Source organism: Equus asinus, chromosome 2 (genome assembly GCF_041296235.1).
Source record: "Equus asinus isolate D_3611 breed Donkey chromosome 2, EquAss-T2T_v2, whole genome shotgun sequence".
NCBI classification, from domain to species: Eukaryota; Metazoa; Chordata; class Mammalia; order Perissodactyla; family Equidae; genus Equus; species Equus asinus.
In genome coordinates, this window is record NC_091791.1 from 40,070,080 (window position 1) to 40,084,651 (window position 14,572).

The 14,572-nt window shown below is 39.0% G+C and overlaps 1 protein-coding gene across 8 annotated transcripts in view; it reads right to left on the minus strand.

Moving 5' to 3' along the window:
* Positions 1-861: 861 nt before the first annotated feature.
* The window catches only part of STAMBPL1 (STAM binding protein like 1), a 46,954-nt gene continuing 33,243 nt past the window's right edge, over positions 862-14,572 (minus strand). For 2 of the 8 annotated variants that reach the window (XR_011495000.1, XR_011495001.1), the window contains exons 5-11: positions 12,981-13,076; positions 10,550-10,904; positions 9,093-9,217; positions 6,958-7,095; positions 2,934-3,046; positions 1,609-2,003; positions 862-1,181 (exon numbers count right to left, since the gene is read on the minus strand). Coding sequence is in view for 4 of the 8 variants with exons in the window: in XM_070487380.1 (XP_070343481.1) it covers positions 1,125-1,181; positions 1,904-2,003; positions 2,934-3,046; positions 6,958-7,095; positions 9,093-9,217; positions 10,550-10,904; positions 12,981-13,076 (984 nt within the window). In the remaining 4 variants the exon portion in view is untranslated. The remainder of the gene's footprint in view (positions 1,182-1,608; positions 2,004-2,933; positions 3,047-6,957; positions 7,096-9,092; positions 9,218-10,549; positions 10,905-12,980; positions 13,077-14,572) is intronic. The other 6 variants (XM_070487380.1, XM_070487382.1, XR_011495002.1 and 3 more) reach the window with 3 other exon arrangements.

The window sequence follows — 14,572 nt, forward strand, 5'->3', positions numbered from 1 at the left end:
ACTGAAAAGCCTTGGGCCAATGTTGAGAGTCTCTTCAGGTAGCAATTTAAGTTGTAATAGCCACAGGCCTGAGGAGGCATCTCCCTGGCCCTTCCACCTCAAATCACTCCTGTCATCACGTGTCCCCGGAGACTTCCTAACCCTTCCCTGGTGTGTCTCGACACCTCCAAAGGGTCACAACCTACAGCCTTTTGACAAGTCGTGGAGTGTAAGGAAAGGCAACGCTACTGGAAAAGCAATGATCTCTGTGAAGGCAGCAACTCAGCAAACCCACAACCTTTCTTCCCCCGGCTTTGTCTGGACCAGCCTCAGAAAGGCTCAGGCCTCAACTACCTCCAAATTATTTTCTTATTCATTCTTTTGGTTGAAAATTATCAGCATTTCCTATGCCTCATTTCTTCTCCCTGTCACCCCTGTTGACTTCCACAGTAACAGGCTTTACACTTTTATCTGAGTCTTTTTTCATTCCTCTCTCCAGCATCTCCACTTTTAGTCCTCTAAATCAAGATGATGAATCGTCTGCTGCCCGGAGCCCTCTGACACCCGACCTGCAAGTAGAAGCTCACTGTTCTGGTATCCTACACTGTCTGCCTGCGGACATCTGTGCGCCTGGGATGTGATGACACTGAAAACACAGGATGGGCTCCACCATCTGCAGCCACGTTTCTTCTCACAGGCGTAAACTGTTTACCTTCTACCACCCACAGGAAAAGTCGCAGACACAGACGGCCTGTCTTGGAGAACACCTGATACTCAGAATTTCTTATCTGGAATTATATTTTACAGGAATGAAAAAAAAATACAGTGAAACACCTAAAGCTCTGAAAATGTATGCAGAGACCTCTATAAATACCAGACATGTTGTTTGCAGCACAATTTATTGTCTGGTCATGGTATTTGGGCACAATAATAAGTACTGATTGAACACCATGGTGACCTCTCTTGAGACAGAACCACCCAAAAAGAAAACTTCAGATGTGCAAGAGCAATAAATATCAAACTTCCTGATCTAAAATGTATAAATATAAAATATCAGTCATTTCTGAAAACATCTTAAGAAAATCTGGCAACCACATGTCCATGGGTAGGTGTCTGGTGTTGACGATGCTAATCTTCGGAACATGTCACCTCAGATCCAGCACGGTTATTTTTATGTCTTTTACCAACACATGTTTGCATATCTAGAAAAGAAAAAATTGGCTTTACACCACAACGTTTAACACGATTCTCTTTAGGAAGAAGGTACGAATTTCCCAATTTAAAAAGCTTCCGTATTTAAAAAAATATTTCCCATCAGAACAAATACAATGGGGTTTATTCATTTTCAACGGGAAAATATTTACAGAGGTTGCCAAGAAATTTTCATTTTAAATAAATTCTCACTTCAAAATAATGTTTCTCTGATGTGAAAGCCAGAGAACCACAAAGCAAGCAGTAAGAAAGAAAAGATGTAGTCAAATAATGTTTCTTTGGGGGCTACACGAAGCCGATCAAGACGTATGATTATAGTTTTCATTGAATTGCTATGAAAAAATTAATGTGGGCACATCAAGCAGAAATAATTCATGAAACATTTAATATAATTTTATTTAATAACTGTCTGCTTACTTGGAGTCTGCAGAAAACTGTGTTTCTTCAAGTATCACACAGATACAGAAATGGAAAGGTAATTTCATGCAGAATCAACTTTGCTACAGAAATACCGGTATTCCCTTACAAACAAAATAATAGTGAGAATAAATCAGAAGACTGATTAATTTTCTGGATAAGAAAACTCCAAACGAAGCAGCACAGTGTTTTAGTATTTATCCCATATGACACCGCTAATAGTTCTCTCCTTAAAAAAAAAAAGAGGAAGTGAAATATAAATACCTGCAAAAAATAACCAACACTGTCTACTCACACTAAACAGCCTGGGGTCCTTGGTGTGCGGATGAAAGCCCTTCTTTTTACAAGCGGAAACCTCAAGCATGCCAGCATTGGTGAGCCTGAAGATGCCAGTGCTAAATTTCAGGGTGAAAAACGTACAAAAAAAATTAAGGATCATTTGGACTTTCCAGATGCTTTATTAGAATGGTGCAAGCATACGTGTTCCTCAAACGGGATGGAGAAAGAAACCACAAACTAGGAACTCCACAGTGATTTTGTAGCCAATCTTTTGATGATTGGCCTCAAAAAGAGAAACCCCAAGGAGCCAATGCTACCGCCAAGCACCTGCAGGACTGTAATGGGGAAGAAGCAACTGAACTGTCGCGTGAGACCACAGAGGAAAAGCCGAGACCCCGTGGGAGGAAATTACAGGTGGCAGATATTTCTAATTTTTCTAATCATGCTAATACTGTTCACAGCAACAGCAAATATTTATCGAGTGCTGGCAGTGGTGCCAGGCACTATGCTAAGCTCTCTACATAGACTCTTATCTAGTTCCACCCTCACATCAGTCTGCGATGGGAAGGTATCAGGGATGAAGAGACTGAGGCTCACAGTGGTCAGGGGTCCTGCTCAACACTCCACTGGAGGCTGGGGTTGAGATTCCAACATCAGTTTGTCTAACTCCTTTGCTTGTAATCATGCTATGATAATCATTGTCTCTCAAAACTGGAAAGGTTTTGGAGGTAATTAAGCTAAGGCTGGAAATTTTCTCACAATGGGAAATAATATGGTAGAACTAAGATCTCAAATGGCAAACTGCTATAACATACAATTTATCCACTTGAAGGTCATGCTAACTGAAGAAAGAGAACCCGAAATCCTAACACTGAAAGGGTCTTAAAAAGCAAGACAGGTATATGGGAGCCGGCTGTCACTAATCTCTTTTCCCCAAGGGCATGGTGTGTCTGCCTATCCATGTGCCACAACCTGGTATGTGGACACTCTTGAACTCAGCAGCCCCAGACAAAGCCTCACCCGGGCCCCTCCACGGTTTCACTTACTCTTTATGCTTTGGTGAACAAACAATGGCAATGGCCTCTGGCAACATGAGCTGATAGGAACAGTGAGTGTGAAGATCAACACTGGATAAGAACGCAGTTTGGGTTGGATGTGTCTATAAAAAGAAAAGCGGACAATCTTATTCGGGTAGCTGTCTTAGCCAAGACCACAGCCCATTCTAAGAGAAAACTCTAGTTAGTTGCTTTTTCTTTCTCACCATCATTAATACAGATTTTTAAAAATGTCTTGCTAACATAATCCTTCTCTTTGTGCATCTTTGGAATAACTACGATTTTGAGAAGAGGCTTGTGAGAGTATTCATGTAACTTCTGCTTTTTGGGAAAGACTGAACTGGAAATTTGCCAGAGGCTTTAAACAGATTCACATTTAATCATCATAACTCATTGAGCAGATACTTAGTACCTCAATTTTACATACAAGGATTCTGAGTCTCCTTTAAGTACTTGCCTGTGGTCACACAGCTGGTAAGGAGCAGAGTTGTAATTGGAAACCCAGAGATACTTTATATAAAACCATGGACACAAAAGCAAAGTTTCCACTAAATTTACCACACGTGTATCCTTTCATGGATTGCCATTCCCTATAAACGGGAGAATGGAACTCTCCAAATTGTTGAAGGTATTTTGAACTCATCTTTCACAGCAAGTAAATACCCACATCATGAGAAGGAAGGGGAGATTATAAATTAAAAGAAGTATTTTCCAGGTTTTTGGCTGTATACAAACTTGTGGTAATGAGTGACAAATCAGTGATTCACATTTGAATACGAAAACTACATGCACCCATAATGATTTTAAAATTTGCAGTAAACCCCAATTATACTTGAAAACGGAATGTGACCATTTTAATCATGAAATCAAGTCCTTGGGATGTCCTACGTGGGTCCTGGCTCTATCACTCACTAGGTGTGTGACACTGCGAAGATTCTATAACCTCCTCATGCCCTTTCATCAACTGTAAAATAGGGACAATCATTTCTTCATGGGATTGTTATGAAAACGAAATGAGACAATCCGTGTAAAAGTCTTAGAAGAGTGCCTAGCCCAGAGAAAGGAATCAAAATCATAAGCTGCTATTATTACTGCTGCTATCGTTATTTTAACGTTGTCATTGTTAACTAGAGGGCATAGGCCCATAGAAATAGCTTCATGACTTTACACATAACCATGGGCTATTAAAGAAATGCAAGATTTTAAAACTCCTTTCTACTTTATCTAACAGGATGAAGGTAAAATCTGTTGATACCTATTTACAGAAAGATACATGTTCTACAAGGAAAAAAATAACTCTTGGTCTGCAAAGACCTAGATCAACTGAGGAATGGAAATTATCGTAATTGGTAAAACCCAAATCTTTAGCGAGGGTATGAGTGGGAGATCTGACTGCCTGCTATTTGATTCAGTGCAAACCTTCGACTACTACACAGAGCCTTCTCCGCCTTGGTGAGAAGGGAAGTGTTCAGTGAAACTCTAGTGCTGTGGAGGCAGCAAGCAGAACATCAAACAGACAAATCTCTCTGCGTGTTAATTTATTTCCAGACTGAACACACACCAGAAGACATTCTGAGTCCTTCATTTCTGCCAAGAGGAATCACTTCTACTCCGATAAGGACAGCTCTCCCTTGGGAGAATGGTGCTCCCACCCCACCACCCACTCTATGGAAATAGAAATGATCATGCCAATGATGATGACAATAGCAGCACATGCCATTTATTGCAAGTGAATAATGCGCCAGACTGAACTAATCAGTTTCCATGAATTATCTCATTGAATTCTTGCAAAAACAAGATGAGATAAGTGCTATTATCATCTCCATTTTACGGATGAGGAAAGTGAGCTTAACAGAAGAGTAAATAACATGCTGACGGTCACAGAGCTAGTTAAGCTGAGAAGTCTAAATTCAAATCCAGATCTGTCTGATTCTGATTCAGCCTGTCTTTCCTATGACTAATTTATACCTGGAAAAAAGTTAGCTCTGGAATTTGTTGCTATTATTATGCCAATAAAAATCATCACAAAAAGTCATTACAACCACTGAAGTTTAGAAATATAACATTTTAGTGTTTTCATTGAATCACAACAATTTGATATGGTAAAATAAATTAAACAAAAAGCAAAGTCCTGGAATTCTAGAATTATGCCAAATCCATTATTTGAATGATTTAACTTCATTATTGCATACATTATATACACAGGTCATAGGGAAAAACTTTTGTTTCTAATTTGGGAAACATTTTGTAAGATAAACCAACATTGATTTTTCTTTTTCTTTTTCTTTTTTAGGAAGATTAGCCCTGAGCTAACTCTGCCAATTCCCCCCTTTTTGCTGAGGAAGACTGGCCCTGAGCTAACATCCATGCCCATCTTCCTCTGCTTTATATGTGGGACACCTATCACAGCATGGCTTGCCAAGCGGTGCCATGTCCACACCCAGGATCCAAACCGGCAAACCCCAGGCCACTGAAGTGGAATGTGCGCACTTAACCGCTGCGTCACCGGGCCAGTCCCGTGACTTTTCAATGTAAGTGTAATTTAATGGACTGTCTTTCTTCCTCAATTTATGATACAATTTCTTTTGCTTTAAAATGCATTCTTGTTACAGAAAATCACATTAAACTAAATAATGCCTTTAAAATCCAGTAATTTCTAAGTAAACAGTAAGGCGCATTACTTACTGTTAAGTAAAACAAATAGACCTAAGGAAAGTTTGGAAAACTCATCATTATAAATAATTTCTGGCATTTGAGAGGTGGTTTATACTTTTCAAAGGGCTTTCACACTTAGTATCTTGTTTATGGCTCAGAGAAATTCAGTGAAGGAGAAAAGGTGTTCATTAGCCCCACCTTGGTCAGTGAAGGAACCTGAGACAAGGAGGTTAGGAGTTTGACCAGGGGCACATGGGAATTAACAGGTGGAGCTGGGACTAAACGCTCCCCTACCATCCTAAATTACACAACACCAGATGCTTGATTTTGTGTGAGGGGCGTGGGTGTGTCCTGCTCCTACTCAATACTTCTCTATAAAGTAAAATAAAAATGATCACTTATCACTCTTCGGGGCTCTTGGAGGTCCCCAGGATGTGCCCTGGAAATCTTGGGCAGTATCCCATGACAGCAGGATGACTTGTCCCTACCCCAGGCCCAGATGTGTGAGACTGAATGGAAAAATGTCCCTCAGATGGATTAAACCATGGATACGAAAAGTAGAGTAACATCATCAATAAAAATAGGTACGATTTTCTGAGTCCCAAGAAAAATGTGCTAAGAAATTCACTGACATTATCTCATTTAAAACTCACCATCACATGAAGGCCATTATTATGATCCCCATTTTTATGGATGATAAAGCTGATGCTCAGATTGCTTAAATAATTTGCCAACATTCCTAGAGAGAATTCTTGGCAAAGCCGAGCTTTAAACTCATGTCTTTTGATTGGAAGCCCTTTCCTGCCCTATGATAGCCTGGTGGATGCTGGAACCCAATGTTTTTGGCCCCGTTCTTTTGGCCCCACTCCATGGCTGTTTATACAACGATACATACATCCTTGGTCTGCAGGGGAGGTGCAGTGGAGCATATGGTCCCTATTTGATATGTACAAACACCTGTTTAAAACGAACTTTTTCAGAAATTTTCTTGAAATAATCTACTTTAGATCCACAGCAAAGCAAAAGAGAATATTAATAACCATCTAGTCAAATTAGTTAAAAATCTAACTAGGCCTCCATTAAACTATGTAAAATCACTGAAACAAGTCACCTAACTCCCAAATGTTTCTCTCTCTTCTAACTTTGGATGATAGAGAAAAGCATAATATACCCCTCTCCAAATCCAGATCTGACAGATTTAGACATGGCCTAACAGTGAAGAAAATGTTTTCATATGATGACATTTATTACACTTGAAAAAATTTTAAAATAAGCAATTATTTAAATTAGGTTGCATTTCCTCAAGGAGGACAATGGCACACCACAAAAAATAAACTGAGACCCAAAAGGTCAAACGTACATGGATCCATCCCAGAGTGAGGAGATTGTATTGATCCTGAACACTGAATAATTCTTCTACATTCTCCACGTCACAATAGTCTGGTCCCGCAGACTGCTTTGGCACGATGACATGAGTAATAGTAAATTCATTATGAGTCTAAAAAACAATTAGCAGAAAAAGAATAACAAGAATTTGACAGGAAGAACAACAACTCTGAATAGAAGTACAGTGTTTTGCTACAAGTGCAATGTTTTACTACAAGACTGCCCCACCACTTGCATCATGATCCTCCCACCTGATCACAATTCAAAAACAAAGTCCCAAACTTGAAAATGGATTATTTGCCAAAAATCTGAGCCAGTTGTTTGGACCTTGAAACTCATTTTCACAACAGAAAATGTACATAAATAGGAATTAGCATCCCAGGCTGGTCCACAGAAGTTTAGTTAATAAATAATGTCTTGATATATTGTATCTGTAATGGAAAAATCAGAAAAACACAACAGCAGGCTTATTTGGAGGGGGAGATACTCATTAAAAAATTTTGTGGTTTTACTGAAGGACACCTCTAAGGTTTGTTGATGGTCTTGTTTTTATTTTATTAATTATATTTAATTTCACTTCAAGACTTAGGACTTTCTTCTACTGGGGGGACTCACTGGGAGTCTTCATAATTAGGGTAATGTTTTGGATTTGCAATTAGATAAAGAGAAAGCATAAACAAATTACTCTCCTCGCATAAAAGATAAGAGTTGAAAGGAAGAAGGTTGTGAAGTGCTGGTAGGATCCTCAGGTAAGAGATGTCTGTGCTATGAGTGGCTGTCTATCCCTCCACAGCACCATCTTCTCTAGTCTGAGGGCTTTCCTGCAAACTGGGCACTCTTTCTCCAGCCTTGATTACAACTCTTCCCTCCATCCTACCTCCTCCTTTCATGGCTGACTTTACGTATTCTTCAGGCCTAGCATAAACACCACTTCTCAGGTAAGCCCTTCTTGACCCTGCCAGACAAGGCTTTCCCAGTTTCACATTCCCATGACATCTTGTGCTCCATTGACAGCACCCAGCCCCATTTATAATTAATCATCTGTCTGGTTCTTCACAAGCATCATGTAAGCATCATGTGGCAGGAACCCATGGCTGTTGTAGGTTACTGAATGTCAACACCTAGCACAGCGCCAGGTACAGACAGGTACTCTGTAAATGTCTGATGAAGGAATGAATGAATGAACAAATCAAACTAAGTACAACATATGGTCTTGGGGAAGAGGCATTGATAGCATACTGCCCCCTGAAGGGCAACTAAGGTGGTTGTGGGGAGGAGGGAGGAGATGGCAGGTCATTCTCCTATGCTTGTTATCCGTGCTTCCTCTCTCCTGGAGGAAAAGTGATGATGCCATACCAGAATACAATAGGTGAATGTGTGTTGAATGAAACATATTATTCAATTAACAGTTCTCGAGCTAAATAGTCAGGACTGAAAATGTGCCTAGACCCAGAAATATATAAACTGATACCCAAAAGAGACTATGAAAGGGCACTTTCAAAGAAACATTGTTCCTCTTTCTTGCAAGTCCGATTAAATGTATCCTCTCTGTTTTATCTCCCTCTATTTTGACATTGTCTTTCAACACATATTTCTGATAAAAATCTTCATACTTAAATATGACCTGGACTATAAGATTTCAGTTTGTTAAATTACTGCCTTAAACTAAAGAAAACAACAAAACTGTAGTTTTACTCCACGTGTACCTGAAAAAAGATGGTAAGATGATACCTGTCACTGATAAAAAAGGGTAGAATTAATTACATGAATATATGTGAAACTATCAGTTGCAATGGAAATTGATTCAGAAAATTAGATGGTTTTGGAAATCTGAAGACCTGTACTCCACTGTTTTTTAAACAAAGATTTAATATATGGTTAGATTAATTCTTTACAATAAGCTTTTACAGTATCCTTGAAACTTTGCAATCCATTTTCTAGAAGGATAATTCCGTAATAATAACAGTAGTTTCGTAAACTTAATCTATGTAAAGATAATTTCATAATATTTATAACTTTTAAGATGCTTTTATTCTGTTCTGCTTATTACTAGAAAGCCATTACTACTGAAAGTATCCCGTGCAGAGAGACATGAAGCAAAGATCATACCAGTTTTCCGCAAAGTATTCCACAGGTTTCTATTCCTCTCATTGTATTAGATTCTGCCAGCAGTAGAAATCTGTGGCAAAGATCTCTTGATAAAACTACACAGCGCAGTCCTTCAACCACTAAATCTAAGAAAGAGAAAAGAGAGAAAAACTCAAAAAACAAATCTTACATTCCATCCTTCAAAGCTGTTTTTGGCAAGCAACTGCAGGTCAATATAAATATGAAAAATAAAATTATTATCCTGTGCTCCATCTTCCATATTTTAAAATCCTAAAAGTAAACACTAACTAGAAAGAAGATAAAATTACACTTTGCATATAAATTATTTTATAAGCAAGTGGGAAGGCGCAAGCATTTTTATATCTTTGTGCCCTAGATCAACTATTTACATGTATGTGCGTGTTTTCTTTTGGCACAAAGCAAACACACTCTTTTTTTTTTTTTTTAAAGATTTTATTTTTTCCTTTTTCTCCCCAAAGCCCCCCGGTACATAGTTGTGTATTCTTCCTTGTGGGTTCTTCTAGTTGTGGCATGTGGGACGCTGCCTCAGCGTGGTCCGATGAGCAGTGCCATGTCCGCGCCCAGGATTCGAACTAACGAAACACTGGGCCGCCTGCAGCGGAGCGCGCGAACTTAACCACTCGGCCACGGGGCCAGCCCCAAAGCAAACACACTCTTAAAGCGTGCAGCCTGCATACACTACATCTCATAGCCTGTAAGATACAGGAAAAATACTCTTTATTATGTTTCCCATATGGTACTTTCATCTTTATGAAAGTTGATGATCATTAAGTAAAACCATTATGTTTTCAGAAATAATTAGCAGCAAAGTAATTTATAAAATGGTTCCCCATCATAACTCTTTTAAAATAAATGGAAACACAAACTCCATCTGACAGTGTCTGCCGGGAAGACTTTCCCATTGGCTCTGAAAACTTGCCAGGACTGATGCAGCAGTACGAAGCAGCACTAATTGTTGGCAAAAACACATAATCCATTTGGAGCTTAACTACCTGTGTGTACCAGATCCTCCTGAGCAGCGAAATGCTAAATATTTACATTTAAATTTTTGAGCAAAGGTCTGGACAAACAATTTTCTCAACATCATCTTTCCTCTTCAGTATGTGTTTACCTTGAAGATTCATGTGTTTCTCAGTTAAATTACATGAAAAAAAATGATTGGAATTCTTCTCTTAAAATCTCTGTAGCATGACCAAATATAGCCTTGTTAATTAGAGAGTCTCTACTCTATCAGGGTACAAATCAGGTTTCCTGAATTTTAAGGTTACACATAGTAAAGCCAGATGGTACTGAAAGACTAGCTCTATCACTCACACCACATCACGTAGGGTCCTACGACAACTGATAACAAAATGAGAAGAACCCTCCCTGACATACAGTAATACGGTTCCATTAGAAGAGATTCAATGTCTCGCTGGGTGCATTTCATCACTTACTCTGAACAGCACTTAGAGTAGCAGCTGGCTTTAAGGCCCTGTTTACGGGAGGAGAATGGCTAGCATAATTGGTTGCATCACTTCTATTAGGTTGATCTGCAAATACATTCAGCAAGGAGTCATTCTGGTGTGCGGAAAAGCAGGACAAAGCGCTCCCATCAATCTGCTCCGATGGCGCTGGGGCTTCCTGGCTGCGCTGACCCCGGGCTAACTCTTGTTTCTTGAGCTGATCTTCAAAAAACAGAAACTGCTCCGATTCTATCTGCTGCTGGCGCATCTGAGCGATCCGCTTCCTTTCCGCCTCTATCAATCTCTGATGCTCCAGTTTTTTGAGAATTTCAGCTCTATATTTGTTCTAAAAAAATGCAGTTGCCAGAATAAAAGGTTAGCTTCCAAGGCAAAAATATCAAACTTTCAATCTTCTAGCAGACAGAGAGACAGAGCTAGATACTGCGATATGCCCACCAGTACACTCGTGACAGTAAGGAAAATATACATCATGGCAAAAGCCCCTTAATCTGATTAAGGCAGCATCTAAATCCACTCAGATTTTACCGGAGACAGGCCATGACAACCAAGTTCCCATCATTATCCCTGTGCTGTTAAATAGTGGAAAATCAAGGTCAATATTGGAACAAAATATCTCAGAAATGGTTATATCACCCTAGACTGCACTGTCCGCTAGCCCCATGTGGCTATTTAAATTTAAATCAAACAAAATTAAATAAAATTAGAAATTCAGTTCCTCAGTTGTGCTAGCAACATTTCAGGTACCCACTGGCCACATGTGGCTAACGACTCCCATATCAGAGAGCATCAAACAGAACATTTCCATCATTATAAGAAGTTCTCTTGGACAGTGCTGCCCTAGAACCTTTGGCATTTGTCTCTAGAACTCATACTGCTGGAATTTTATGGAGAAGGGAATCACTAAGAAATTGTTCTCAAAATGTGGTCTAATCATCTCTCTCAGAACAACCAGGAGTTTTGTTAAAAATGAAGATTCTCAAGCTCCCCAGTCTTAATGAAAATATCCAGGCATTATTAGATCAGAGAATATAAACCTTTAATAAGCTCCCCAAATGATTTTGATGAAAACTAGACTTGAGGAGCTACTCTAAGGTAGGGGTGGGGCTGAGGACACAGCTCACAGCAGCACTTCGATATGCACACGAATCGCCCTGTCTTGTCAAAGGGCAGATTCGGATTTAGCAGGTCTGGGGGGCCTGAGACTCTGCATTTCTAATAAGCTCCCAGATGATCCTGGTGCTGCCTGTAGCCGAGGGCTTACGGGTGTGTCTGTTCATCTCTTCTAGGCATAAAGGCTGCCATTCTATTCCCCTAGAGATCTCTGCATGTCATATACGTGGGATACTATTGTGGACTACGAAGTAACTGGTATCACCAAAGGCAAGCTGTGCAATAGCTGCTGAGGCCATTCCTCCCAGGGAGATCCAGAGGGAGTGACCATGCACATCGCTAAGAGTAGAAGGGAGACTTAACTGGGCTTTTCCCTCCCTTACTGTTGCTTTGTCTGAGCCTCCAGGATCATTTTTATCTTTCACAGTTCAAATCAAATCATCAAGATCCACACTTGAGGGAATCTTCTGATTTCAACATTCCTTCTGTCACTTAGTCAAAACACCCCACTCACACCTGACTTCTAGCTACGCCCATGGAAAGTACAGAAGTTCTCTGACCATGTTCAGAGTTAATGAGACTAAACTGAAATGAGAGTCAGTAAAGGTGACAACTTCCAAAGCACATAAACACACAATCAAACAAAAAAAGCAAAACAAACTTTATAAGAATGCTACAAACATTAAGAATTCAAGTTTTGAACTTGAGGTCCTATAGACTAACTTGGTCGATTTCTTCTTTCAATGCTTTTCAGTCTGTTAGACATCATTATCATTTTCACTCTTCATTTAATAATCTAGGAACCACCACTTATTGGTGATATGATTACATTTCACTCATATGGTTAGCTATTCTTCCATCTCAAAGTAATATTGACCATAATATTTAAGAATCAAATTCACATTTCCAAGGCCTACATAATTAGATACATCAAAAACCATATGCCACTCTCCTCCCTACCTCCTACTGCCTTTGTTCATCAGCAAAAAGCAGTCATCTGGCTCAAGGTCACATTGGCAAGAGTTGGTCAAAAAGCTCTTCTTAAACCACTGTAGGAAATCTATTTTCTAATGCATCACACTATTAGACAGTATAGGGAAATAAAAATACCACATCTTTGGTGCAAGTGCGTAACCTGGACATCAACATGAATTTTTAATTGGTTTACATCACTGCATCTTTAATTTTTAATTTAAATGCATATGACATTTGAAAAATTCATATGAAAATGAAATTTAAAAAATATTTGCACAGAAAACAGTCATGAAATAAATGTACCAGTTGAACTTACTTTGCTTTGCAAATATTCTTGATATTCTACGTTATATTTCTTTAAAAGCTCCTTTTTCAATTCATCTGTCCTTGGGAATGCAATCTCCTTCAGTTTCTTTTAAAAATATATATATACATATTGATTAGTGGGATTTTCAGTATAGTCTTTCAGATCATCAGCTGAGAAAGAAAAACAGCTGGTACGTGTATTAGAAATCAAGACACAAGTAACCAAAGATGATGGTGGAAAAATAAATCTCTCTTTTCTAGGGCTCTAAAATATAACTTCGCAGTTAGGGAAGGGAAAAAATATCCCCTTTGTAAGACCTTTATTGACTCCACTGAAGACATAAGAGTTTCGTTTAGGTGGGTACCCCATTTTTAGGTAGTGAGTTTCTACCTGCACCTTCCACAGCATGTAAATGATATGCATCATAGTTAGAAGGAAGATCAGACAACATGGTAGGCAGGGACTCCTAGGCCTGACAGACTGTAAAAAGCACTGAGGGACTTCTTATAAAAATATAGATTCCCAGATCTACTGAATCAACATATTTAGAGAAGAGATTGGGGAATCTGGATCTCAAAACAACTTCTCAGTGATTCTTTTTTTTTTTTGGTGAGAAAAATTGTCCCTGAGCTAACATCCATGGCCAATCTTCCTCTATTTTGTATGTGGGATGCTGCCACAGCATGGCTTGATAAGTGGTGCACAGGTCTGTGCCCAGCATCTGAACCTGCAAAGCCTGGGCTGCCAAAGTGGAGTGCGTGAACCTAACCACTACACCATTGGGCCAACCACCCCAGTGATTCTTAACGGCTGGGAAATCTGAGATAGTCCAAGGACCACTCACCTTTTTAGAGATGAGGAAACAGGCCTAGAAAAATTAGAATGCATGTCCGGCATCATACAACTAGCCAGTGACCCAGTTAGGACTAGAATCCAAGTCTCCTGACTCTAGGCAGGCTCTTTCGATAAAATTTCTGTTTTCTTAATCTTTTGTCATTCATTCATTCACCCTTGCATGCATCCATCTATCCATCCATCCGTTTATTCAATAAGCATAAACAAAGAAAATGTATATACCTTTGGAGAATTTTTTCCTACAACTAAAAATGTGAATAACCCTAAATTACAGTAAAAAAGTCACATTGGCAGCCTGGGACCTTTGGTTTCCATACAGAACTTGCTGAGGTTGAATAAACAAGAGAATTGAGTGGAAATGCTACACAAAGGCATGATAATGAAGGACAGTTCTGATTAAGTGTGTAGAAAAATTTAAAAATGCAGATGATCATTTCACAAAATAAGTTCTACTTACAGGCCACTGCAGGCCTGATATAACTGGTAAGAGAGTCTTTACTCCATTATATGGTTAATAATCTTTTGAGAGTTATTTAAAATTTCATGCTGTGATTGGCTTGTACATATAGTGTTTTATCTTCCTTCATATAAGATTAACCCAAACTATTTAAGACAAATAAATTGGAAATATTTTTAAAATGTTATTTAAAAGGATATATTCTGAGCTAAAGATATTTTGTAACTATATATCCTGCAAATGTTGATGATGAATCAATACAATTCAACAATCTTCCTTCTCCTTGAGA